The sequence below is a fragment of the Calonectris borealis genome, chromosome 1 (assembly GCF_964195595.1).
Source record: "Calonectris borealis chromosome 1, bCalBor7.hap1.2, whole genome shotgun sequence".
Taxonomy (NCBI): Eukaryota; Metazoa; Chordata; class Aves; order Procellariiformes; family Procellariidae; genus Calonectris; species Calonectris borealis.
Window position 1 is genome coordinate 4,968,448 of NC_134312.1, and position 26,805 is coordinate 4,995,252.

At 48.5% G+C, this 26,805-nt stretch overlaps 1 protein-coding gene across 1 annotated transcript in view; it reads left to right on the forward strand.

Moving 5' to 3' along the window:
- The first annotated feature begins 1,699 nt into the window (after window positions 1-1,699).
- The window catches only part of LOC142081418 (store-operated calcium entry regulator STIMATE-like), a 37,487-nt gene continuing 12,381 nt past the window's right edge, over window positions 1,700-26,805 (forward strand). Inside the window, 4 exon segments of the mRNA XM_075148178.1 lie at window positions 1,700-1,808; window positions 15,885-15,933; window positions 16,882-16,977; window positions 18,962-19,083. Of these exon segments, the coding sequence (XP_075004279.1) occupies window positions 1,700-1,808; window positions 15,885-15,933; window positions 16,882-16,977; window positions 18,962-19,083 (376 nt within the window).

Consider the following 26,805-nt stretch of genomic DNA (forward strand, 5'->3'; position numbering starts at 1 on the left):
AAGTGCTCCAGCCCTGACCATACTAGGAGCCCCTAGCCCAGCACCCTCAAACCTCCCAGGGCTGTCTCCATGCTCTCCCAGCCCAGCACCACCAAATCCCTGATTAGCACCATCCCCCTCCTCTCCCAGCCCAGCACGCCCAAAGCCTTGCTGGAACAATCCATATCTTCAGCCCATGCCTGCACCCCTGACCCTGTGGCCCACCCCCATGCCCCCAGACCAGCACCCCCAAAGCCCTGCACACACACACACCCAGTTCTCACAAGCCCTGCTGGGACTCACTCTGTCTTCCCCAGTCCAGCACCCCCAGTCCCCCTGGCAACCTTCCTACCCTCCCCAGCCTGGTACCCAAAATCCCACTGGGACTCCCCCAACCCAGCACCCCGAACCCTACCGGGACCCTCTCCAGCTCGGTACCCCAAACCGTGCTGGGACCTCCCCAACCTGGCACCCCAATCCCTGTCAGAACCCCCCAAACCTTGTTGGGACTCCTCCAACCCAGCACCTCAAACACCTCCGAGACTCCCTCAGCACAGCATCCGAAACCCCACCGGGACCCACACACACCCTCACCAGCCCCACACCCCAAACCCCCATCAGGACACCCCCAACCCGGTACCTCAAACCTCACCAGGATTTCCCCCAGCCTGGCACCCCAAACACCACTGAGACGCCCCTGGCACTCCAAACCCCGCCAGGCCTCCCCCAGCCCAGCATCCCAAACCTTCCCAGGACCTTCCCAGCCAGGGCACCCCAAACCCTTACAGAACCTCCCCATCCTGGCACCCCAAACACCTCTTGGAACTCCCCCAGTGCAGCATCCCAAACCCCGACAGGATCCCCACCCACCCAGCCCAGCGGCCCTATCCCCACTGGGACTCCCCCAACCCAGCACCCCAAACCTGGCAACCCAGTCCCTGCCAGGACCCCCCATCCCAATATCCAGCCCCATCCCCATGCCCATCCCTATTCCTATCCCCATATCCATTCCCATCCCCATGCCCATGCCCATCCGCATCCCCACCCCGATGCCCATCCCCATTCCTATCCCCATATCCAGCCCCATCCCCATCTCCATCCCCATCTCCATCTCCATCCCCATCTCCATTCCCATATCCATCCCCATCTCCATCCCCATCCCCATTCCCATTCCCATCCCCATCTCCATCCACATCCCCATTCCCATCTCCATCCCCATCCCCATTCCCATCTCCATCTCCATTCCCATATCCATCCCCATCCCCATCTCCATCCCCATCCCCATCTCCATCCCTATCCCCATTCCCATATCCATCCCCATCCTCATCCCCATCCCCATTCCCATCCCCATCCCCATCCCCATTCCCATCCCCATCTCCATCCTCATCCCCATGCCCATGCCCATCCCCACATCCATCCCCATCCCCATATCCATGCCCATATCCATCCCCACATCCATCCCCATCCCCATATCCATATCCATCCCCATGCCCATCCCCAGATCCATGCCCATCCCCAGATCCATCCCCATGCCCATGCCCCTGCCCATGCCATCCCCATCCCCTCCGGGCCCACCCCCCGCCCCGCCCCGCCCCGCCCGCCCCCTCCCCCGGGTGTGGCCGTCGCCGGCGGGGGCCGGGCGGGGGGCGGTGGCGGCTCCGAGCCGCCTTTTTGCGCGGCGGGGCTGCTCCGCTCCGCTCCGCATCGCTCCGCTCCCGCCATGGCCGCCCCCCGCCCGGCGCACGGCTGCGGCAGCGGCGCGCTGCTGGGCCGCTTCGGCGTCTTGCTGCAGGCGCTGCTGGCCCTCTGCGCCTTCAGCACCCTCATGCGTGAGTACCGGGGGATGCTCGGCGGGATGGCGGGGACCGTCTTTACCTTCGCCGGGCTCTGGCCGGCGCTGCTCGGGGGTTTGGGTACCCGTTTGTTTATGAGCACCAAGTTTTGCCTTCTCTACCTGTAGGATTTTATAAGCGGTGGGGAGTGCGGTGGTTCGTGGCTACAGCTGCCCTGAGCCGGCGGTTAAGGCGCCAGATGCTTGTTCTTAAAAACTCTTGTTCTGAGCCTTAATCTGCTGGTAATGAAGCACCAGGAACTTGCAGCTATAATCTGTAAAGATTGACTCCGCTTGTCTGAGCGATTACTCGGTCACTTAAAAAATTTTAATGAAGGGTGGAAATTAATGGTGTAACCGGATGGTTTGCAAGGAAGAAGCAGCTAACAAAAATAGGGTGAGTGTCCGATACAGTGCTGCTTGATTAGAGTAATAGCGCCCTTAATTGATTTGTGATGCTGTTTTGTTTAACTTTGCTTAAACTGTGAAGTTTTAGGGCTCGAAAGGCTGGAGAAAGGAGGTTACTGAGCAAATGTGTTTTGCCGATTACTGTGAAGGGGTGGTAGCGAGGGAAAGCAGCTGAGTAGTGAGAAAAGGTGGGGAACACTAATACTGAAAGACCCGAGAAAATTTACTGTTGCTTTGTGCTGCAGCTGTGTTTTACTCAGAGCAACATGCGCGTTGCTTCTCTTTTGGGTTAAGTGTTTAACACAAGTTGAATAACATGCCAGAACTCGATCTGTTTTCCTTGTTGAAAAGCCTGTGGTGATGGTGAACTAAAACTTCTAGTTTTCTGGCTAAGTAGCTGCAGATTTTTGAGGCTCGCTTGCCCCTCTCTGCATTCTGGAAACCACTTTCAAAGGCTCCAGCGCTGCGGTTAATGCCAAGCTGCCAGGAAAAACTGCAACAAGTTCTTCCTGCGATAACTGATAGCTTTTTCCAGCTGGAGTAGCCCAGTTGCAACACGCCACTACTTGCATTTCACCAAATATTGACATTGAGAATAGATTAATTTTGTGTGTCAGTTCCCCTTCGTGATGTGCGTGTATGGGTTAATTGTCCTGTAAACTCCATGGGGTGTCCCATAAAATCAAGGGCATCAGTTAATCATCTTAAAATACTCGTGTGGATGAAGGCTACGTAACCCCTGCTAGCAAATCATCAACCCTGGGCTAACTGTTGTCCTCCCCCTGGTGCAAGGGCTAATATTTCCTTGAATGCTAACAACCTCTTCGTTAATGAGGAGAAACCGAAAGCTGATCCTATGCGGTTTCATTGTGAATCAGCTCAATGACTAAAGCTGTGGAGGAAACTGCTGGCTGGGACCCCAAAAGCAGATGTGTTTACAGCCCTGGGATCTCAACCGCAGCACCTCCTCTGCCTGCAGCTGGGCTGGTGGTCCCTAATTCCCCCCAGCTGTTTCTTGTCTGTGCCCCATTCACACACTCCCAGCTGGAGGGTTTCTCAGATCTGCTGTTGGGGCTGTTTGTATGCAGACTTTCTAACCCATGATGGTTGTAGTGGGTTTACCAACAACTTTATGTTAGGCAATAACTTGCTTTGGAGCAGCTTTTGGGCTATTGGTGTGGCCAGTTCAGTTGGCAACCTCCTGGGGAGGAAAAGGTTCCAGCAGCTGGGAGGTATGGGAGCCTCTTGAGCTAGTGGTGAAATGTGTGCAGAGTCAAAAAGGTTCCTGGGAACCTTGATTTGCATCTTCTCTCCATCCAGTCCAGCATCAAATTGGGCAGTCCCAGCTGGATGACTACCTCATCTAGATCTTGGGACACTGCTGTCGCTGGAGTCAGTGTCAGCCCTTCTTTGGTATTTCTTCCTTCAGTACTGTGACATTCCTGGGTGTGTATTTCTGTCATTTGTATGGATTTAAAGCTGAAATATAAAGATCTCTGCTTTAATGGGATGTTGCAGGCCAGCTTGCTTGGTCTTACAGGTCAATGAGTGGAAATTCAGTTCCTATCTGAACCCAAGCCTGTGCCTTTTGCATTCCTTCTGCTTTAAAGTACCAGTTCAGCTTAGCTATAGGAGAACCTGAATTTGAATAGATAAGATTTCCCAATTGTGCAGATACTGTTCAGAACACTTGAAAACATGTAGAGGAACCCAGACTAACAATGATGTGGTGTTCTGCAAAGTTCTGCCTGTGTGTGTGCATGGGATGCGCTCACAGAGTGTGCACCCAGAAGGTGGGTCCCAAGAATGGCCCATTGCAGGAAGGATAAATTCATATGTTGTTATCAAAAGAGTTTGTGTCCTTGCATTTCTGTCTCTTGGGGCTGTGGAAAGACTGTCTCATAGAATCATTAAGCTTGGAAAAGACCTCTAAGATCATCGAGTCCAACCTGGAGGTGGAGGAGGAAGTCAGTCTTGCATGATTGTCTGAATTGATGCTTTCTGTCCAGCGCGTGCCTGGGTTGTAGGAAGCACAGCTCGTACGCAATCCTGGAAGAGAATATAGTGGCAAAATGGAGCTGTCGCCTATGGTTTCAAGTTTTATTGCAACATCCCACTAGGTTTTTTGAGGCCAGTTTAGCCTGTTGCAAAGGCTACGAAAAAGGTCAATTTAGAGCAAAAGTTCTCGGGCAGCAGAGGGAATACTTGTTTCCCTGTGATGGGATGAGTGGGATGGTTGCTCCCCATGACTGTGGCTACATGAAATGGGTCCTTCATGTGGTGAAAGCCGGACCCAGAAGTAAATGATGCCCAGCCTTGGCAGGGAATCAGGAAAGCTGTTTAGTGTGGTTATATTAGTCTGGCTAACCACCAAGAGCAATAGTGATGACAGAGTTCCTTTGCGCCTACAAACACTCTCTTGCTTTTCCAGTAAGAAGGTTTTTAAGGTTGTAGTCAAGCCTAATTCCAGTATGGTCCAGGGCTTGCTCTGGTTGCAACTTTGCCCTATTTGGTAATCAAATGAAAATGAGTTGTTATCCTTCCCACCTGCCTGCGGTGGCTTTGGAGGTGCTTTGGCTGTAAGGACACTTTCTACAAGAACTAAGACACAAACACTTGAAAGAAGAGGCAGTAAAGCCTAGCAGCTTCGCGTGTGTGACAATCCAGTTTCCTGTGCACGAACTTGCTCTTAGGGAGGTCATGATGTGGAGAAGTGTGGATAATCCCATCTGAAGTGGTTTTTAATGCTCTGCCTTGATCATAGCTCAGCTGAGTGGAGAGAGCATCTTGCCGTTATGTCAGCTGCAGATGCTGGGTATGATTTGGGGGTTGAGTCCCTGCAGTGTCTATTTAAGTTTAAAACTTTTTTTTTTGAGGAAGGGGTTGTAGACTAGCAAAACTTGTCCAGATTTCCAACCTGGACAGCAAAACCCTTTGAAATGGGGGGAGATGTTGTGTAGAAATTTTAGCCATAGCCATTTTAGCCTTGTGGATTAACCAGAGTGCGAGAGAAGCAGATTTTGGGAGTTAAAGGATCTTTTTCTCCCTTGTGAATGGAAAAAGCTTTCCTTGGAGCTGGTATACTTGTTCTCTACCCCACCACAAACAGCACGGAGGACATCTAAGAACATTTATTTCTCCTCCAACTTCCTCTTTTCCTGAAACTCTCTTGGCAGCCCTCTCAGCTCCTGAATGAGGTTTAGTAGCACTTGTGCTGCAGGTGTCAAAATAGACTTAGCTCTTGGAGAGAGTTCATACTGCCAGGCAGGGAGGGGTGTACTGGACTGAGCTCCATAGCCCTCTTCACACAGTGAAACTGGTTTTCAGCTTGACTTTTGAAAATGTCTTGATCCTGCCTAATGTGACAGCAGCGTCCCTTTATCTCCTCTTGCACGTCGCTGCTGGATGCGTTCTTCCAGCACATCTTGCCTTGAGCTTGGCCTAAGAAGGCAGAGCTGTTTGTGGTAGGGACCCTGGTGCTGACCCCCCAGGCTTGGTGATGGAGGTGTGTTGGTAGCGAGCAGGGTGATGTTTTATACCCTGCTCCTGAGGCAGGGCTGCAGAACAGGAGTTTGCCAGACTGACTGTAAAAGAAGTGGTGGCTCTTGACCGTGGTGGAAAATCCCTGGTAAAGAATAGAAGTATCGCCCCATTGCTGGTTTCTTCCTGGTCCCCATGGACTAACTGACCTTCCAGTGCATTTTTCTCCGAGATGGTGGGCAATTGGTTAGTGAAAATGGGAAACAGCATCCTAGTGTATGGAAGTGTCTGAACTTTGAGAGGGATTGGTGGAAGCCGTGGTACGCATCTCCATCAGATAAATCAAACTTAAGCAGCCTTTTGTGACTTTTTAGCAGGGCCTGTTGTGACAGGACAAGGGGAATGGTTTTAAACTAAAAGAGGGTAGATTCAGACTAGCTATAAGGAAGACATTTTTTACGCTGGGGGTGGTGAAACCCTGGCCCAGGTTGCCCAGAGAGGTGGTAGATGCCCCATCCCTGGCAAAATTCAAGGTCAGGTTGGACGGGGCTCTGAGCAATCTGATCTAGTTGAAGATGTCCCTGCCCATGGCGGCGGGGTTGGACTAGATGACCTTGAAAGGTCCCTTCCACCCCAAACCATTCTATGATCCTGCCCCAGGGCTAAGTTCAGGCTTGTTGCTATACAGAGCTTGAATTGCCTCACTGTTTCTGTGCTTCAAAATTACCCTCAGTGCTGTGTTGTGTTTTGACTCTTACACGGAAAATCTCTCATAAGGGTGGATGGAAGTGTGAGTCCATGTCGGGAAAGAGAAGAAATAAATGGCAGAGCACCTGATCTGTCCAGACTTCCATTCTGTTTTGAAATAAATTTGCCCAGGACACAAGAGCACTACCAGACTTACCGTGCCCAAGACAGGCTCCGCTGACTTTGCTTCCTCTAACCCAAATGCGTAACTGTGTGATTTCGATTATTCACACACATGTATATTTAAATGGGAACTTCACCACTGCAGATGTGTTTTCCCTCCAGGGGAAAACAAACCCACGAAGATTAACTGTGTCTCAGGAGGTGCGAAGCACAGGGCTTTGCGGACTGCAGTAGCAATTCACATGTAGGTTTGTGGGTTAAGCAAAAAGCTACGTACGGCAGGGCTCTCAAGATGTTTTTCTTCTGCTTCAGTACGTCTGAAAACTGGCTGAGCTTGAAACCGCCCGTTGCACTTTGTAAGCTGGAAGGTCTGTGCAGCGCTTGATGTGCTTCGTTAAGCTGAACACAGCGATCTACAAAGCTTTTGAATTTCAGCTGTTGATTACGTTGACCTCTTCTTGGAAGTCACCTTTTGAACAGCCAAACGGAGCAGTGGAAGCTGCGTGCTGAGTGAAGATTGCGAGGTTCCTGGTGTCTGAAGGAACAAATGGGTTGGGTGAGCGGAAAAATGAGCTGGCAAACTAGAACTGCGTGACGAGTTATCTGTAACCCAAGGGCTGCGAAGCACCTTACACCTCGCTGAATTGGTTCTGCAACAAGTGGTGAGCAGTTGATATTATAGGTGACTCTTAACTCTGTACAAGAGTCTGTAACAAACTCTGTTAAGAGTTTACGGGAAACGAGTCTTCTGTAATTAAGGGATGGAGCAAGTAAAGTCTTTGGGAGGAGTCTGTTAAGCTTCCAGCTGTCTTTTTTTTAACAGAATTTGTGAGAAAACTGTATGGGAGACAGACTTGAATGATAACTACCAGCCCAGTTGCATCATTTCAGGTGTTGTTCTCTTAATGATCTCAAATCTTACGGTCTTAAAATAAAGTGTTCCGTGTTTAAAACCCATTTTTCAAGGGACTGACCTGAAATGTAGTGGTGCTTTATGTGGAGAGATTCACTACTGCCTCTGCCAGGACAGAGATAAATACACACTCTGCGTTTTGGCTAGATCCCAGCCCCAATCCAGGTCTCCTATAAGATCTCCCGTGTCATCAAATAACGCGCCCTGTTCTCAACATACAAAGCATGACTAATGCTCGTTATCTCAAAGCTATGGTTTATGATCACCAGGCACTTGGCTATAATGACAGCTGTAAAAATCCACATAGAAACAAGACATACAGGGTAGAGCTTAAAACTGAGAACAGTACCAAAATACTGTGTGTGGCCTTCATCTGGGCAGTTAGGGTCCCCAGATGGATGAATGCTCCAGCTGAGGCTCTTGGCATGTGTCTGCAGGGTGGATGCTGGGGAGGTGGTGCTGCTCTGTGGGTTCCAGAGCTTCCCCTGCGCCGGACCTGCAGATGACTCTGGATTTGTATGGGGAATAGGAATAGATGGGCTAAACAACACCTGGAACTACACAAGAAAGGGAAGAGGAGCAGCTGTTAGGTGAGATATCAGGGAGGAAAGATGTCTGAGCCTTTTCTTTTTTTAGGAAAAAGCAGAATTATTTCTTTTTCTTGTGGTCCACCTGCATCAGCCTGGGAGCTCCAGTGTGCAGCACCACGCAGGACTTTGCATAGGGCCCTTGCTCCAGCAGCAGCTTCCTGAGCGCCTGCTGTCCATCCGTGTTCCTCTTGGAAGTCAGAGCACTCTAACCCAGAATAAACTCTTCTTATCTGAAAGATGCTGTGGAGTAGCCCAACAATAGTTGGATATCTCCAGTAGGAGCTAGTTCAATCTATATACTTCCCTGCTGCCTGCATGTCTGCAGACCCAGAGATAACCTAGAACATATCCTCCATTCCTATTCCTTCCTTGAAGTATCCCCTCTGCCAGTTTTGCTACAGGTGCTTACGTTCTTGAAGCATTAGCACAAGGGTATTTGGGAGGGAATGACTAAATACATCTAGTGCAGACTAGAGGATGTAAGTCAGTAGCAATCTGTCCCCTTAAACCACTCTTAGGACTTTTGCTGCTCCCTGAACTGATGGAGGATATATGTTTTGAGCCTTTCCAGCTCGGGCGCACACTTCTCTGGCAAGCAGCGTGTTGGCTGCTCTCTACAACCAGTGGCTGCTGCTTCCTCCCATTGTGTCTGGGGTCGAGCTGTCTGAGTAGCTGCATGCTCAGGCTAAGAATAGTGCAGACCCTATATCCTGCATGTTGGCTTCTTTCCTGCCTGGGGCTTGGAAAAAGCCTGGGAAAGGGTGTGTCCTTCAAAATAGGCTGAGATGTTTTATTGGAGACTATGCTGCCTATAAATAACGTGGAGGTTGGGCAGGGGAAGAGCTTCTGTTTCCTCCCTGGTACAGTAGCTCTGAGTCCTCTTCTGCAAAGGCCAGAAATAAAGTCCTGACCCTCTTGCTAGTGTGATGTTGCCCCAGAGATGGGCTTTACAGTAGGCAATTCAGCTAGCCCTTCCCTTAAAAGCAGGTGACAGCGTAACCAGTTCTGGGCATTGCAGCCTTTATTTTTGGTGGACCATTCACAATTTAAGTGTATTAACACTGCAGCGCTTTCTCCGAGCGCTTCTAATACCAGGTTTATTTTCAGTAGTCGTCCTCTGAGCTCGGTGGGGTTAGGGTTGTGTCTCCAGTAAATCAAGTCCTAAAAGCTTTGTCTGTTTGAGTCGACATCTCCCTTCCAAACCTCATCTTTTCAATCCTTTGGTTGATTGCAATAAGATTTGTCAAGGAGATGGTCTGACTCTCAGCCAAGCATGCCTAAGCTTCCCCTAGGGACATAAGTTTCCCCCTTTAATTTTATAGAAACCTGACTTAGTAGTCTGTTTTGCTAATCAGCAGCTAGTTATTACTGCAGCTAATTCTGCCTAAATTAGGGGGTTTATTTCCAAGAGGGGTAAAGGCACCTGTGCTGATGCGCACATCTGCAGCGGAGGTGTCTGAATGCAGCGTGGGGTCAATGGGGGAGGCAGGGAGGACACTACGTGCAGGAGTGCTCCACCACGAACGGAGTGAGGAGCAGCACAAGGGAATTGAGTGGTTGCTGCTGTCCTTGTCTTAATTGAGTATAATAATCAGAGAATTTGTTTAAAAACAAAAGTAGACTGTGGGACGGCATTGCTGCAGACTCAGGTAACTTCTGGGAAGTATATGTGACTAGGGCAGGCAAAGCTGTCCCTTTTCTACTGTATCAAGAAAACACCATAATAAATGTCTACCTCTTATTAATCTGGAAAAAAAAATTGAGGATAGCTGTCACTGAGCTTTTTTCTTCTAGTTTTCTGACTATTTACAGGTCTATAATGAAAGACGCTCTTCCAAAACTGTTTTTTTTACATTTCACAGGTTCTTATTCAGATGTCCAACTTCTCCCCAGCCTGGTGGCCCTCAGGGAGTTCAAGTGTATATAATCCTTATTGTCCTTGACTGAAGAGGAAGGGCCTGGGAGTATTTTGTTTCCCGCCCTGCCCTTTCTCAGCCACAGGCAGGGTACGTCTCTCAAATTGTCTCTCATCTTCCTTCCCTTTTGTTTAACTTCATAGCTTTTTGCCTGCAGTAACTGGAGCCAAGTAGGGGGAGAATGGTAACTTATGAGGACACCAACTCAAGAAGGCAGGCTGTCATCTCAGTGGTGCTTTATGCCTGTTTAATGGGATAGACCTGGGTCCCCTCCTCCTGACTCTTCTAGGAGCATCTTCCCATCTGCCCAGCCTTTTCCTGAGGTGCTTTGGACCATGTGGCAAGTTTAAATGGTCACAGAGCACTTCACCTCCATGCTGCAGCAGGGCTGCGCGCCCTGGAGCAGCCTGTATGCTTCAGGTTGGGACTTCATGATGCTTCCTTTTGTTGTTCTTGAGGACTGTCTTTGCATTTCCTTCAGAAAGGCTTCATCCTCTACAGTTTTAGAATTTGGTTCTCTATTTTACTGTTGACATCCACCCACTTTACTGTTAATTGAAATTTAAATGGAATAATTCAGGATCAGATTGAAATAAGTTCAATGCAGGGTTGGGTCCTGCAGGAAGAATCTGGACAAGCAGTCTCCATCTTCCTCTGTTTAGCAGCTTGTTTTTTCATGGTGCTTGCTGTAGCATCCTGCTCTGTTAAAAGGACCCTTAGCCATGAACATGGTGTGTTCAGCTTTATTTCACCCAGCATCTCCTATCAACCCGTGGTGCCTCTGCAGCAGCAGTATGTGCTGCTGGGTGCTGTCAGAGAGGTGGTTGACTCGACACAACTCCCAAATTTGTTGCTCTTCAGAACAAGACCTCTGCTCTGCGATAAAAGGGACAACTCGTAGGCCATCAACACTAGCAAGGACCCTCCTTAAACATGCTGCAAACATCCAGACTTTACACCACCAGGGGAAGTGGGAGTTGAGGCTGATGCCTCAAGCTTCCTTGCTTGAAGTCAACCTCGGAGCAATTGTTCCCAACCTGTGTTCAGCTTTGAGGTTCATTGCTGCTTTTAGACTTCAAAGATTTGTCTGCAAGCTTGCCTGTACTTCCACTGGTGTGGAAGATTATGGGGGGGGAGAGGCAATCTAAAGGTTCATGTGAATTTTACTTGCTTCATATATTACTAGGATTAGTTTCCTGCTCAGTGAGGATGTGAAGAGGCACGAAGTGAGATCGGGAGTCCTTACGGTGTATGTATAGCAAAGACTTAAAAAGCAGTGACTAGCATGTGGGTCCGTGAGGAGCAAATGCATGCCAGAAATCTGGGGGACCTGTGCTTTCCTGGAGTGGTCCAGACTGCGGCCCTAACTAGGCTTGCAGGTATCTGGCAGTTTGGGAAGATCACTTAGCTGGAGAGATGTGCAGTAACATTGCTTCCTTGCAAAAGCCAGCTCGCTTTACGAATGGACAAAGCTGAGAAGGGAAGCAGAGTTAAAATAATCAATGCTGTGGCTGGTAGCGCTGTTGGGAAGACAAATTCCTGTGGTCTTCTGGTGTAGACCCAGGACACGCTAGTCTCATTTTTTATCTAGTTGGATGGAGGTTCTCTCCCATCTTTTGCAGCTCTGTTCGCTCTAAACTAAATTTTTAATTGGTTATAGGTGCTAGAACTTAAATATCCCATGTTTCTTGTTTGCTTGATGCATGCATAAGCATGCACAAGTTTTCTTAAAATAAGTCTTAAGGGTGGATGGATTTGTCTGAGCCATGGTAGCAAACCCATGCCTACAGCCGGTGGAAAACTGAGTTGACCGCGGTGAGTCAAGAGAAGAGCAAAGGAGACTTCAGCCTTTCTCCAACCCCAGCCAGCTGAGCCTGTGGCTGTGCACGCCGTGGCTTGGCTCTCTGCAGGGCTTGGAAGAGGAGAGGGACACTTCGCAGTTGCTTCTCGGCATGTTGCTCAGAGCCCTGCTGTGCTCCCAAAACACAAAAGAAGCGGTGCTGCTTCAAAGAGGACTTCATCATCTCCTTGGGTTTTCAAAGACCTGGTGTTACTTTTATGTGGATTTAGCATCACCCCGAACCTCTGGGTCACAGCTACCAAACAACTCTGCTGCCTGTTTAAGCTCTGGTAATCTTGGCTGGATTTCTGGTTTAATTTGGAGACAGCCTGCTGCAGCTCTGCACAGTAATGCCCTATTAAGCAGTTAATTATTTCTCTATAATACTAGCTTTTATCTTTAATACAACAGTTTTACTGTCTCTGATAATTACACAGTCTCGGATAACTCTCTTAAATCTAATGAGGCATGACAAGCTGTGTTCAACAAGACACCACACCATTAACTTCTTACCTCTTACTTGTCATCTTATCACACTGAATTACTGTATTTCTAGCCTGAGTGGCTGTGGATACATAACGTGTCACTTCTCATTAAGACAATAATGAAAATCATCCCTGGTGCTCTCGCAGTCGGGCTAGTGGTCAGCTGGCTGGCCTGGTGGCCTGCAGACCCCTCCGACAGCTTCTCTGCAGCATCAGGCTCTTTGCCCCATGAGCTGAGCAAGCTTATTAGGTTTGGTTTAAATACTTCTGGCCCCTCAAACAGCTTGGTTGGTCCATGGATCTCTTGCTTTAGGCGGGTGAAATGCAAGTGGCCCTCTGAAGGGCATCAGTGACGATGGACCTTGTTTGTGCTGATGGAAGTTATTGCTGCAGGGATATCTCGTGGTGAGATTCAGCTGGATAAAGGAAACCAGGTGTCTTTTCTGGACAGGGATAGGATACAAACTGCTGCAGTAATGCCTGGTGTAACTTGAAGTGACTGCTGCTTCGTTATTCGTTAATGGCAAGAGTGGATCAGGTCATTGGAGTTTTCTGTGGATTTGAGAGTGGCACGGAAAACACGGCATGTGCCTGACCGAAGTCCTGGGGTCAGGGGGATCATCTCTTCATATATCGCCCTGTCACCTTGCCAGTGAAAGAAGTACAAAGTTGTACTTCTGAAATGTCAAGGCCTCTGGCAGGGAAGTTCTGCATCCTTCCAGGCTGGGCCAGGAAGGCGTTTCCCAGGGGAATGAGCCGGCTGCCCTTGGGGCAGATGGTCGGGCTCCAGCTGGCAGGCTGAGTGCTCGAGTACAGATCAGTTAATTACCATCCAGAGGCAGAACAGCAGAGAGCCCTTTATTTAGAAATTAGCTGTATCCAGCTAATGTTTTTGTGCTTCTTCCCAGCCTTTACTGAGCCTGCTGCTGGCTCTACTTTTGGGGGTGGGTTTGTTTTCTGGTCCATGAAGCCTGTGAGTTGTGCTCTCAAAGCTGTGTATTTCCCCACTGAATAGGGGAGGAAAAAAAACCTTGTTTCAGGTTATAACCCGAGTCATTCAGATTCCCCGTGGGGATTTTATGGGATGCCCATGGGACCAGCTACTGTGGTGTGCCTGGATTGGATCAGTTCCTGGCTCTAAAAGGGCAGTTTTTACTTGGACAGAAGTTGTTAGCTTCTCCACAGTTGCACTAACTGAAAGACTAACCAGCGGGTGAAGTGGAAAGAGCTGGATACCAAGTTGTGTTTAAAATTGTGCTGGCCTTACCAGCAGTGTTAGTGATCTAAAATGGACCAGAGGTGTTGCTTGTGCCCTTTCCTGCAGTGAGGAAACTCATGTCTATAAAAATGCATCTCCTTACCCCGCTGGAGAGCAGGCAGAAGCATGTGGCTCTGATGTCCCGGCTTTCATCTGTGGCACTCTGGGTCCTGTCTTCATATCCCCAAGTTGCCCTGGGAAGCGTCCTCACGTGCCAAGACCTGTCAGCAGTGAAAAAAGTCCCTTTGCTGGTTGTAAGTTTGAAGGCAGTGGCTGATTACATGTTGCTGGGGGGGGGGGATGAAGAAAGAATAGCTGTGACAAGTGGGATGGTGTGTGTCTGTTCCGGCTTTTGGTTGCTTTTTAAAGGAGCAGCGTAGGCTACAGGGCTCTCAAGGGTGAAGACTTAGTGATGATAAACCAGATTAATTGATGGTCTGTTTGGGCTTCTGCAGTCTGCGTACTCTTCGGTACTCATTGCAATGATCTGCCTGGTATCGGGCACGGCTGGGGTGGGTAAGATTTGGTGATTAGTGCTTACAATATGTACTCTTGGGGTGGTTTCTCTAACAGGGTTGTACGTTGCATGTTGGTTCATACTCATGTGTCTGCTGCTTTCAGGCTCCTGGTTTCACTAGATGGCACCACCAGGCAGCCGCTCGGCTCGCATCCCTGGCCGGACTGTCAGGAGTTGGAGAGGATGCACTGAATTATTATTTTTTTTCCATTTCCCTCAAAAAAAAGTCACAGCTCATTATTTTTAACTCTGAATCCCATTGAAGCTGGCAGCGTGTTTGGGAACCGATTGTGGCAGATTTAACCTGCTGTCCATCTTGAGCTCATTAGCACTGGTGAGGAGGAGAGTGGTTCCAGCAGCCGAGGCAAGGTCAGGGATCTGCACCCTCCATGTCTGCCTGAGGTTTGGAGGCAACGTGCTTGGGGCAGCAGCTGTAACGGCGATGTCTCTAGCCCTAGATGTTAGCAACTTTACCATAAAGCAAGAGAGTGCCACTGAATGCCCTTTACTTCTGGGGTTTTTTTTTCTTCTAATTAATAAATCTAATGTAGTGGAAAAGCCACTTCCAGCTCTGCTTGTACCTGTAGATTTAAAGGGAGAAGAGTTGGCCTGGTAGGTGGTACTTTCTAAAATGGGCTCCTAGGTGGAGGGACAGCAAAACAGTCAAAAACGACTTCTGCGTGGGATGTGGTCCTTGGTACTTTTCCATTAGCAGCCCCTATTTGTGCACGTAAAAGCTGGTTGAACCCAAGGAGAGCATCCAATCTCTGACAAACTAACTGGGACCCTTTGAGATGCTTCTGCAATGCTCAGACCCCACTCTGAGCAAAACTAGGTAAAAATCCAACTTGCTGTTATCTCCAGGTAGTAACTAGAGAAAGCTCAGAGCAACAACTGCAATGGGCAGCACCGGAGGACTCCTTAGAGGAGGAGAGACCTGAAGGGCTGCAAGGAGCAAACTCATCTATGGCCACAGGGGCTTCATTTAAAGAATCACAGAGTAGTTTGGATTACAAGGGACCTTGAAAGCTCATCTAGTCCAACCCTTCTGCAATGAGCAGGGACATCTTCAACTAGATCAGGTTGCTCAGAGCCACGTCCAACCTGACCTTGAATCCTTTCAAGGAAGGAAGAGTTGCTGCAAACATCTCTTTCAGGGCGTATGGTTGGTGGTACTGAAGCCATGTGTCTCAGACTACTGCTCCACAGTGGTAGCCAGTGGGCATGCAAAACGTTGTGTAATGAAATAATGCTTTAATACTAGTTGGCACAAGCTTGGAACCATGCCAGCTCGCAGGGTTTTGGGGTTTGGCAGTGGTAGCTTTATGCTGGAGATGTGTGCAGGGTCCTGCTTCCTCGAAGGTCCTGTGGTCCTCTTAGCTGCAAGGAGGAGGTGGCTTTATTGTGCTGCTCTGGCTCAAAGGCTTAACGGACTGTTGGGCCATATCATTTCACTGTTGCTACCATAAGTTCAATTTGCCTGGAAGACTTACCAGAGCTGGTAGGTAGTGGTGAACCCTCCCTAGCTTCCCACTTCTCCCTGCTGCTGAAGGACACCAGAAGCACACACCTACCTCCCAAACACCTCCACTGTTCATCCTTCTGACCTGTGGGTGCATGATTGCCTCTGGTCACTTTGGAGGTGGGTCCTTTGGCTTTGCTCAGCTTTAGACTGCCAAATGCTGAGGGTCCTCCAGATTTTTTTTGACTGCTTTTGCATTGAAGATCAGCACAGACTGCACACGTCTATCGGTTGAGCTCTGCTGGTTAACGTAACCTCTCTGATTTTCTTTGCAGTAAAACGATTTAAAGAACCAAAGGAAGAGAGGCGTCCCTGGAGGATATGGTGAGATTTTTAATTTGGAGCTTGAAAAAGCCATGTATCTGTAATATTATTTTCCTCTTATGCTAACAATCTTCTAGGTCCTCTCAATATCCTGCACGGTATTTAGTCATTAAATGAAATGCTTTGCTGCTGCTTCCCAAGGAAACCTCCATAAAGCAGCTGGTGCTCCCTAGAAGTAAAATTCCCTGCCTAATTCCTCCAGAAAAGCTTGATTTTACTGTAGATGACTGAACCGAGAGGCTATGGTCCTCTCCAGTCTGCTGGCATACCTGCACATGGGCTGTCTCCCAGACAGGGTCAAGTTCTGTTCTTAAATTCGGTTAATCACTTCGATGTCCCCTGACCCAGCTCAGTCATGGACCAGGCAACATGTTGGGCTGTGTGTTGACGTCGGGAAGCTGGGTATTGCTGTCAGCTTCGGACACCTCTACAAAGCATCTCTGTCTTGTAGGATTTACTGGCTGCCAAGAGGTGGGCGTCTGGGTGGGCTCAGCATATGGTCAGGCTGGCTTGGCAGCACGGAGCTACCAGCCAACGTTGGTGATGAAAAGCCTGTTAGTCTTCTCAGTTTGGTTCTTCTTCTAAAATAATTTGGGAATTCAATCCAATTCCCTGTGGGGAGGTGCAAAAAATCATAAGTAGCTGAACACCTTCCCTGCACCTACTGCTGGTTGGAGAAACTGAGGCTGGGCTGGGGGGTGAACTGCCCTTCGCTGCAGGCTGAAACTCGGCAGCAAATGTCGGGTGCAGATCTGCGAGACTGAGCTGCTACATGCTGAAGTGCTTTTTTCTTAAGTATTTGGAGTCAGCCAACCTGCTCATTTTCACCATGTGCAACTTCTTGGGCATCAGGAATGCATCTTGGAGGAAAGCAGATTCATGCAGGGCCTTCACTTGGGTGGCTGCTGGTGCTCCAGGGCATAAATCTTTATGTCGTCTTCTCTCCAGGTTTTACGATACCTCCAAGCAAGCAATCGGTGCCCTCTTCATCCACTTTGCCAATATTTTTCTGTCGGATCTCACTGAAGAGGACCCTTGCTCTCTGTAAGTACACAAGGTGTTTGCGTTCATCTCCTACATCTGTAAAAGGAGGAAGCAAGCCTGTTGGAAAACATCATATATGGTGGAAACGGATCCATTTAAAGTACTAGGTGGGGATAAACCATGCAGAGTTTATTTTCGGGGTTGTCTCCTGGTCTGACGGAGACGAGGCAGGGCGACTATGTGTTTTTTGAGGATTAAAAGCACCTTGAAATACACTGGGAAAAGGCTGCAGTGAATGACGCAGCGGTGCCCCGTGCAATTGCAACTGTTAAATGTGCCATTTGTTTGCACACCAGGCTTTGCAATTTGGCTGGTCTCGGAGCAGTATTGAGAATGCTTTCCTAACGGTGTGGGTGAAGGCCTTTGTCCAATGTCAGGATATTTTTTTTTTTTTGGATATTCAGTTGCACCTACATCTATTCCCATAGTCCTGTTTGGGGGCTTTCTAAGCCAGACTTCTGATTTAAGGTAGAAGTACCATCGTTACTTCAGACCAGCCACTTCGCAGCTGCAAATTTAGTTTAGAATTAACTTTATCCTGTTTTGAGAAACAACTCTTGGCTTCAAAATGCTGCTGAAAACCTTCTGGCCCATCTCCTTTCTATAAAGTGCTGCACCTTGATATGTTTCTTTAAACAGACACAGGTTTGGGGCTAAATATAACCTCTGATATGATTCATTGTTGGTTTTTAAACAAACACTGTTTTAAAATAAACTGTTTTGTGCTTATGCTGTGCCCTTCAGTTTTGTTTTCTTTTTTTTTTCCCTTAATGTGTGTTTTACGTTTCCCTGTGCTGCCTGACTTGTCATCCTGAACCAGGCAGCTTAACACTCTGAAGCCCTGTCTCTGGGCTTTGAGGCTCGTATGCTACGTGTCCTGCCCAGTATAAACCACCAGAGCCTCATGTTTGTATTGGAGTACTCCGACTTCAGCAGCTGGAAACTGTAATAAGCTAGTCTGAGCCTCTGGATGTAAAAAAACTTAATGTCATGTTTTCAAAATGGATATCAAAAGCAGATTGTTATTTTCAGTGTCTTTATTCAGAGGCAGTATCAAGTTCTGGAAAAGGAAATGTTCATTCCTGTAGCTCCGTGCTTGGTATTTTCTTCACGCTGTAGAAATCTGGCCAGAAAATATTCCAATAATGGAAAACTGGCCAGAAAACATTAGTCTGAGTGATTCCCCCCCACCCCCCCACCCCTTCCTCTGGAGTTCATTAAAATACCAAGCCCTGGATTAGAGCTTGGACCCTGCAATCCCCAGAAGGTCCCTGCAGGTCTCCAGCCTCTGGCATTCTGTCCAGCAAGGCTTAAATATCCAAAACTGCAGAGCAAATCCATCAGGCTCAAATCTCCTGGTGAGAATGGGTTCAGCTCCTGGATCTGCAGTGGGGACCCAGAACCAGAGGTTTTTGGGGACCCCAGGATGCCTCCTGTTGAGCCAGGGCTTGTTGCCTCTCCCAAGACTCTCTGCCTCTCAGTCTGTCTCATAGCAGCCTCTTGCAGCTGCTCAGTAAAATGGACTTTTTGCCTCTTCTCCTGCCCAATTTGCAGAGCAGCTGTGGTGTCCAAGAAGCTTCCATTTTCTTATATGAAATTCCAAAAATGTTTGGTTCTGTTTCCCTGAAACTTGGGATATCATCCTAATAAGAACAAAAGATGCTGCCACTGGAAAGCCTCCTTTTTTAGGGTAACTCTTGAGCAAGGCTAGCCTAGGAAGTATTTAATGTTGTATGAACAAATGAGCAATGCCGGAGAGTTGGTGGAGCCTGCTCCTTTCTCTGCTGAACAGGCCTTTAAACTAAAAAATTGCTGGTAAGGCTATAGGTGAATCCAATAAAAGAGAAAGGAAGTGAGCTTGGACTATTAAGTGGGGATTTTTGAAATCTTGGGGGTTTTTTATGGATTCCCATAATGAAAAAAAAAAAGATTTTGAATACGACTTAAGAACACAACTGAAACCTGAATTTTCCTCTGCTCTTAGCTACCTTATTAATTTCATCCTTGATGCCACGCTGGGGATGCTGCTGATCTGGCTTGGTGTGAAAGTTGTCTCCTGGATCGTGCAGCATAAGAAGTACACGTACCTGGTCTTCGGAGAATATGGTAGGTGTCAAACCACTCCGGCTTGTTTACTGTCAGCTATGAATGGGGAGGAGAAAAGGGCAGAAACTACAGTTTGGGGATAAAACATGTGAGCAGCCTGCTTTTGTTACCATAGAATCATTAAGGTTGGAAAAGACCTCTAAGATCATCGAGTCCAACCGTCAACCCAACACCACCATGCCCACTAAACCATGTCCCTAAGCGCCTCATCTACACGTCTTTTAAATACTTTCAGGGATGGGGACTCCACCACTTCCCTGGGCAGCCTGTTCCAAGGCCTGACCACTCTTTCAGGAAAGAAATTTCTCCTAATGTCCAATCTAAACCTCCCTTGGCGCAACTTGAGGCCATTTCCTCTCGTCCTATCGCTTGTTACTTGGGAGAAGAGACCAACCCCCACCTCGCTACAACCTCCTTTCAGGTAGTTGTAGAGCGCGATGAGGTCTCCCCTCAGCCTCCTCTTCTCCAGCCTAAACAGTCCCAGTTCCCTCAGCCGCTCCCCATCAGACTTGTGCTCCAGGCCCTTCACCAGCTTCGTTGCCCTCCTCTGGACACGCTCCAGCACCTCCATGTCCTTCTTGTCGTGAGGGGCCCAAAACTGAACACAGGATTCGAGGTGCAGCCTCACCAGTGCCGAGTACAGGGGCACGATCACCTCCCTGCTCCTGCTGGCCACACTAGTTCTGATACAGGCCAGGATGCCGTTGGCCTTCTTGGCCACCTGGGCACACTGCCGGCTCATGTTCAGCCGGCTGTCGACCAGCACCCCCAGGTCCTTTTCCTCTGGGCACCTTTCCAGCCACTCTTCCCCAAGCCCGTAGCGTTGCCTGGGGTTGTTGTGGCCCAAGTGCAGGACCCGGCACTTGGCCTTGTTGAACCTCGTACAGTTGGCCTCGGCCCATGGATCCCTTCTGCAAGGAGCTCAGAGTGCGGGAGCGATCAGCGTGTTAAATGCTGGGATGTCACTAGGTCACAGGTAACTCTGCTGCCTTGCCAAGCGCTCTTGGGCGTAGCAGGTTGGTGATGAAAGGTTGAATGTTTCCTTGGGTGGATTTATACCCCAGGACATGCATATATGATAAACTAAGGGCTTTGGGGGTGGTGGTGATTTTTTTGTGGCGTTCTTCCGGGTTTTTTCCCTAGCCTCTCAGTTCAAAACATGGAGTTCTTCTTGCATTTGCCTTGAGCTGTAGTAGGCATCAGCAGGACACAGCCTGGCTCCAGAACTGAGTTCTCAAATGACTTGTGGGGCTTTGGAGGGGATTTTTTTTTTGCCAGTTGATTTTAACAAAAAAAAAAATAAAGTGTGCCTGAGTCTGGCCTCTCTGTGCTTTGATTCCTGCCTTGAGATGGAGAAGTTTCAGAAAGGCTTTTCTCGGCCAGCCCCACTAGAGGGTAGCACTTCCCTTCAGAAAGAGCAGAGCCGGCGTCCAGGAGAACAGTGCTTCTCCGTGGCTGCAGGAAGGGGAAAAATTACCCTTTTGCCTATTTTAAATTACATCTAATAAAAAGATGAATTCAGTCCTTCTTTCGAAAATATATCCTATTCATACCAATCGCTTTCCCACCTTTAAGACCTTCATCATTAAGTCTATTCTGAAGGTCTATTCTATATTCCTTTGTATTTTTAGCAGCTGGTCTAATAACTCAGCTGGTGGAACTTGGACCAAGCTGGGATTAGTGCAGAGATCCCATTGACTTGTGAGCTCTTACTCAGGATCACGTTCAGCACGTGTAAATGGGTCATGGCACAGGATGAAGGGGATGGTTGGGTTTGTGAGACAACAGAAGCAGTTACAGAGTCGGAATGAGATGACAACAGATGCGTTGAAATGATGGGATGTGACAGGGCTGGTTCTCATCAAACCTGAGAGTGGCTTTAAAGGTTGCAGTGGTCTCCAGAGCAGGTTCAGCATCCTGACAGCATGCATTTGTGGGGACTACCTTTTTTTTTTTTCCCCTCTAATGGCTCTTTCTCAGAGCTGAGGAGCCAAGCACAGAGCGCTAAAGTCATTCAGGTGAGGCAGCAGAGGACTCTAGATATTCTTGGTTCAGGGACTGGCGTTTTTTCCCCTTTTGAGCAATGAGGACTTGAAGCCCCACTACAGCCATCCCGGGGCACAGCCTCACGCGCCACATTTGCAATTAAGCAGAAGCAAGGAAATATTAAAGTGTATCGACAGCTTGCTTTAACCTTGCAGAGCAGTAATGAACTTCTGTTGAGCTGTCGCTGGCCCCTCATGAAGGCTGGCTTAGACTACAGAAACAGCTCACTCCTCTGAGGAAATCTTGCTTTCATTAATAAAAAAAAAGTTTCTGCTGTTGCTTGAATTTAGCTCTTGAATTGGGGATTAAATATCTCGTCCACCAAGCACTGCTCTTGGTGCAGGTCTCTGGCCAGAGTGGCCACGGTGGAAGAGTTAGGTGGGAGTCAAGTGGCGTATCCAATGCAATCCTGCTGCAGGGCTAGGGAAGCAAAACGCTGCTATCCTCATCGCGGGTGTTAAGTAACTTCCAAAACAGTTTGGAAGATGCTAGTAAACTTTGTACAGTTTGATACAGGCTCCAGAAATATGATTCATTTTTTGGTCTAATTGCTGTACCAGACTTTATGTTGCTTTCCTCAATTCTCCTGAGGAGCAAAAGCATCTTCTGCAGTCCTGCAGAGGAGGAAGGGCAGGAAAGCACCAAATCCACGTTGCAGGCAGTGCCGAGTGCCATTGCTTCGATTATCAGGAAAGAACAGTTGTGTCTCTGTCCAGTATAGCCAGTACCCATCTACTTGCATGGTCTTAGAGCAAAAAAAAAAAATCTGTTGCAACTGCTTCCTTTCTGACCCTCCAGCTGTTGGCTGCATCCCTGCAAGTGATACAAACCGCTGCAGTTATCCTCAGTTTTGGGCTCCAGCAGTCCCTTCTGCTCTGCTGTTGGTACGCCTGTCTCCAGGGCCCCCGGTGGTTCTCCCTGTGTGACTGCAATAGCTGCATTAATAAAAGCAAAGAAAAGGGAAAGGAAAGCACCTAGATCTACGCTGCTATTTTAAGCATCCAGCTGTCCAGAGCTGTTTAGAAAAATCAATTACTTTCATATTTAAAAAAAAAAAAAAAAACAGGAGACACCCATTCTGAGATCAGCCTCTCTTGTGCCTGAGCTCTTAGTCAAGACTGCCGCAGCCAGGGATGACCTGGTTTTTAGCTAGTGGCGAGTCAAAGGCTCCTATATGTTTATGTTCCTCCATCTTTTCCCAACAGCTCTTGATTACTCTTTGGGCTGCCTCTAAGCACAGGAAACTATTTTAAAAGGCTGCCGTCTCTTCTGCAGATGCTTGGCTCCTAAGATCAAAGATTGGAGAGGTTTATTCTTCATCTTGGTTCAAGTAGGCTTTGGAGAATGATGATTGCCTTGCACATGCTCAAAGCTAACAAACTCCATGAATGTTCTGTGCACCATTGCTCTAGCCGGGGTGGCAGGAGGCCATGTCTATAGGTGCTTTCCCTGTAGGGGACTTCTGCAGGGAGAACAGAGCTGCAAAGGACTTGAGGGGTGAATACCCATGGTCCTGGAGGTGCTGCTGGGTCTGTACAGGCTGAGCAGGGGAGATGCTGGCTGGAGTCAGAGCGTGCAGATGAAGCCTGGTTCAGCTTTGTGGCCCGCCTCCAAACTGCTCCATCCCTCTTCTCCCTCACTCATTCCCATGGCAATTAGCAGCTCTCTAGAGGGAACCTCTGGATGGCTGCAGTGTCCTGGCATTGTAGTTGTGTCTAATAACGCTAAAGTATTACTTTAGAAATACTGAAGTGTTTCTTTTAGTTAAGCAAACGCCATGAATTTGCATTAAGAGGTAGTTTCTGCAATGTGCAAGTAAAATGCTGAAGAGGAGCATTAAGAAATGATGGGGAGAAAAAGAGGGTGTTCTTGCTTGAAAACGCCTCTCTGGATGCCCACCTGGATGCTGCCTTGTGTATGACTCTGGTTGCGGACTCTCACTAGTCTAAGCTTGACGCTTTGTGCTCATTCACTGTCTGGAAATGGAAAGGCATGTTGCTTGGAGGCCTTTAAAGTCTGTTTAGTGGCCTGTTGAACTCTGCTGGTCAAATTTAGTTATAGGAGAATATGCTCTGTGCCAGCTGCTGAGTTTAACTGAGGACCTGTGTAGGCTGCTTTTGGCCCTGTTGTGATGTTGTACAAAATTTCCGTAACAAATATTCCCACGTCCTGAAGCAGCCGAGGGAGCTGGCTGCTAAGGCTTGAGGAAATACTGCTGAAAATAGCTCTAACCTGAGGGGCTGTCCTGTCCTCAGCGCGCTTGGCCTTTCCACCTCCAGGACCAGGGAGGAAAAAGTAAGGAGAGGACTGAGGATCATCCTCAAATGGTGAAGTGTGCGGTCAGGTCCTCTGCTCTGAGCAGAGGTGCAAACCTTTGAACCTTCCTGCATCTGGGTGGTAGCAGCGGTGTTTACCCCCATGCAACGGCAGGATCTCCAGGGACCGAAGACCCAGAGCAGTGGTGTGACACTGCAAACTGGGGACTGGTGCCACCTGTACCCTTTCTTGTAGTTCAGATGCAGAACACGCCAGTGAGGGTTTGGGATGTCCGCTGGACCCATCTGGCTGCTCTGATGCCAACTTGTCCTGCCCTTAACTGGTGCAATTGCTGGTCAGGTGGCAATGGCTGAAAACCTGTTCTTGCCCTCAGTGAGCACTTCTGTGCAATTCAGATGCTTTCCTGCTATGTCTTACCCTCCTCTCGACTTGGCACTGATAAATAGATCCCTTGGGTTTGGAGGTACTGTTTGAGTATCTCTTAAGAGGTTTTTATGACTTTTTCTATCCCCACCATGTCACCCAGTGCAACTTTCAGTGCTTTCAAATATTCTCTTTTCCTCACTGCCCTGAGCCCTCTTGCTTTGGCTGTGGTTAAGCTTTTTTCCTACCTGCTCAGTGCGCACGCAGTCCCCAAAAGACCGTAAATAAAGCTGCCTGGCAGTAACGTGTGGGCTGTGCTGACAGCTTGGTACATTAGACAGCCTGGATTAAAACTAATCCTGTTGTGTGGTAACAACTCAAATACCTCAAGCAGTGCTGCTTTTGCTCTGTGAGCAGTTGGGCTCCCACGCACAAACCGAATATGAGACGTGTGTGATGTTCTTGCAGACACCAGTGGTCCCAGGTCTGCACCAGGGAGGTACTGGTGATGGTGGGGTGAGGAGCACCAGCAGCGCTGCTGGAGGAGAACGGTCCAATTGCAGCGTGTGCATCCTTCAGGGTGAAGGAGGATCTTTATTTCTATTAGGGTGGGAGATGGCTATAAGAAGATTTGAGCAAAGGGTGTTCTTTAAGCTAAAAGGAGAGGTTGGTGGTAGAGTCACTGTGTAGAGCTGATGTCCTGGGTTACCTTCCAGCTAGGACTGGAGACAAGAACTGGAAGTGTTCAAAGGGAGCATGATACACGTAATCTCCTAACAGGTGTGATGCGGAGGCTGCAAAGATCCTTTGGACCTGTTCCCCACTCTCCTACAAGGAAAGGGAAGCTCTGAACACGGCAAAGAGGAGGGCATCTCTTTTTTTTTTTTTTTTTCTTTGCCTCCAGGTAGCAGATTAGTTTTTGTTGGCTGGCAATCTTTGTGGCAGAAGCAGTCCTGTAGGCACTCACGTAGATTTATATAATGGGAACACTTGATGCAAGAGGAATCCTCTCCCATCCATGGAGCAGGGCACCTCAGGACAGCCGTTGTTCCATTAAGTTGCATCTGAGGATGCCTTTGACCATCTTGCTGTAGGAAGCCAGCACCTAAATGAGGTGCGTGGTTAGCTGGGATCAGCTCAAGTTTTCCAGCCTTGCTTCCTAACTGTGGAAGGAGGAGATGTGGCCAATCTGTCTTCTGGGCTTGTACAGGGACCACAGCAAAGGCTCCCTCTTACCTGATGAGATGCCAATAGACGGTGACTTGTATGTTACTGGCGTTAGTCAGCATTAGATGAATTAGTGATGAGTTAGACTTGAATGATGGCTGCTCTGAGGTGGATCAATGGTCCCTGGATGACTTCAAACCTGCTGAGGTAAGGAGCAGCCAGCTGAGCTCCTTGGTGAAGAGGAAACGAGCCACTGTCTATTTATAGCTGAAGTCATCCTTGCAGCCCTGTGGGCCATGCTGCTGTTTCATTTTCATCTTTGTTCTGAGTTATTTTGGTACTGAGCAGCCTCCTGTCCTTGGGAGACCAAGATGCAGTAAAAAGTAACTGTGGAGACATCCTCTGATCTTCCTGTCAGGGGGTGGAAATTAAGTCCTCTCTAATTCTGTGCTCCAGGATGGATTCCTGTACAGAAACATCTTATCCCATAGTCTGAAAACAAAGCTCAGAATGGAAAAGAAGGAAGAAGAGCTTGCAAAACAGTAGCAGTTTTGAGCTGCCTGAGGTGATAGAGCAGGTGGCCAAATCTGGCCTCTGCATAGGTCTGTGGATCTCATTCCATATCCTTCCACTGTCTACCCTGCATATGCAAGAAGTTCTGATGTTCTGCTAATTGTGGAGGAGATTCACAGCATCTTCTGTAGGTGATGCAGAAAAGACCAGAGTGAAAAATATGAATATTTGAAGCTCCATGCTGTGATGGAGACACTTTTGACAAGGTGGGATGTGGTGGGTAGTAAGGGGTGCAGGTCTGTCCTGCTTGGTAGTGCAGGCTTGCTGTACCATTTGCACATGCCCTGTATGCTTAGCCAGTGAAATTGGTCTAACTGGGGCAGACCTCTGGTCTGGGAGAATTGGGGTTCCCTAGGTGGGATCTTGCAGTTGCACAGTAAAAACTGTTCTCTAGCAAAGGGAGAAAAGGTTTTCCTTTTCCAAAGGTTGTCAAACCTCAAGAAAACTCAAGAGCAGTTTGATGGTTTTCTTGCAAACTGAAAGTGAAGGGAAAATTTTTTGGGGTGAGGAGCTGTTAACCTTGGAGACATGGACAAGTCCATGCCTAGGGTGGGTTAAGAAGCAGGTTGTCTTTTCTAGTGTCTGTGTATCAGCCTGGTTATCCAAAACCTGTCTAGTGCACAGTATGCCAAACTAAGAACCACAACCTGCTATTTGTGGTGATGAATGGTAGTGACCCCCTATCCCCAAAAGGGTGTGAGGTGGGAGGTATTTGGAAGAGATCTGAAACCTACTGCTGCTTTTTGGGCAAGCTGAGGTGACAGAGGGAGGTGTTCCCCAAGTGCCATCGTGACTGCAGCGCAGAAGAGCTGTCTTGCAAAGGGTCCTGTGGCTGTTAGTCCTGTCCCCCATGGGGGACGGAGCACAGCTGACAACACAGAGCAAAAGGGAAAGAGTTCAAATGCAGGAAGGACACGATGGATGTTTGTTTTCCTGTTTTGTTTGTACTCGGAGCTCTGATGGGTGATGGTAACCTGGGGGTTTGTAGAAGAATTGGTTGCTCTTGGGATATGGGGCAAAAAGCCCCACTATACCTAACCTGTGCCAAAGACAACCAGGCACCTGAGTCTTACTGGGAGAGGCTGTCCATGCTTCAGGAGGATCGAAGCCTCTCTGACACCGGCCTTTAATTGCCAGCTGCCTATAACACTGCTCCAGTCTCTTCCACAGACCACCCATTAAGCTGTTGCCTGCCAGGGAGCGGAGACATGTGCTTTCTGAAATCCTCTGCGGGCTCTGATGGTTGCACTCACACGTAACCTTCCTGGCTCCCTCTTCCTTCCCCCCCTCCATGCA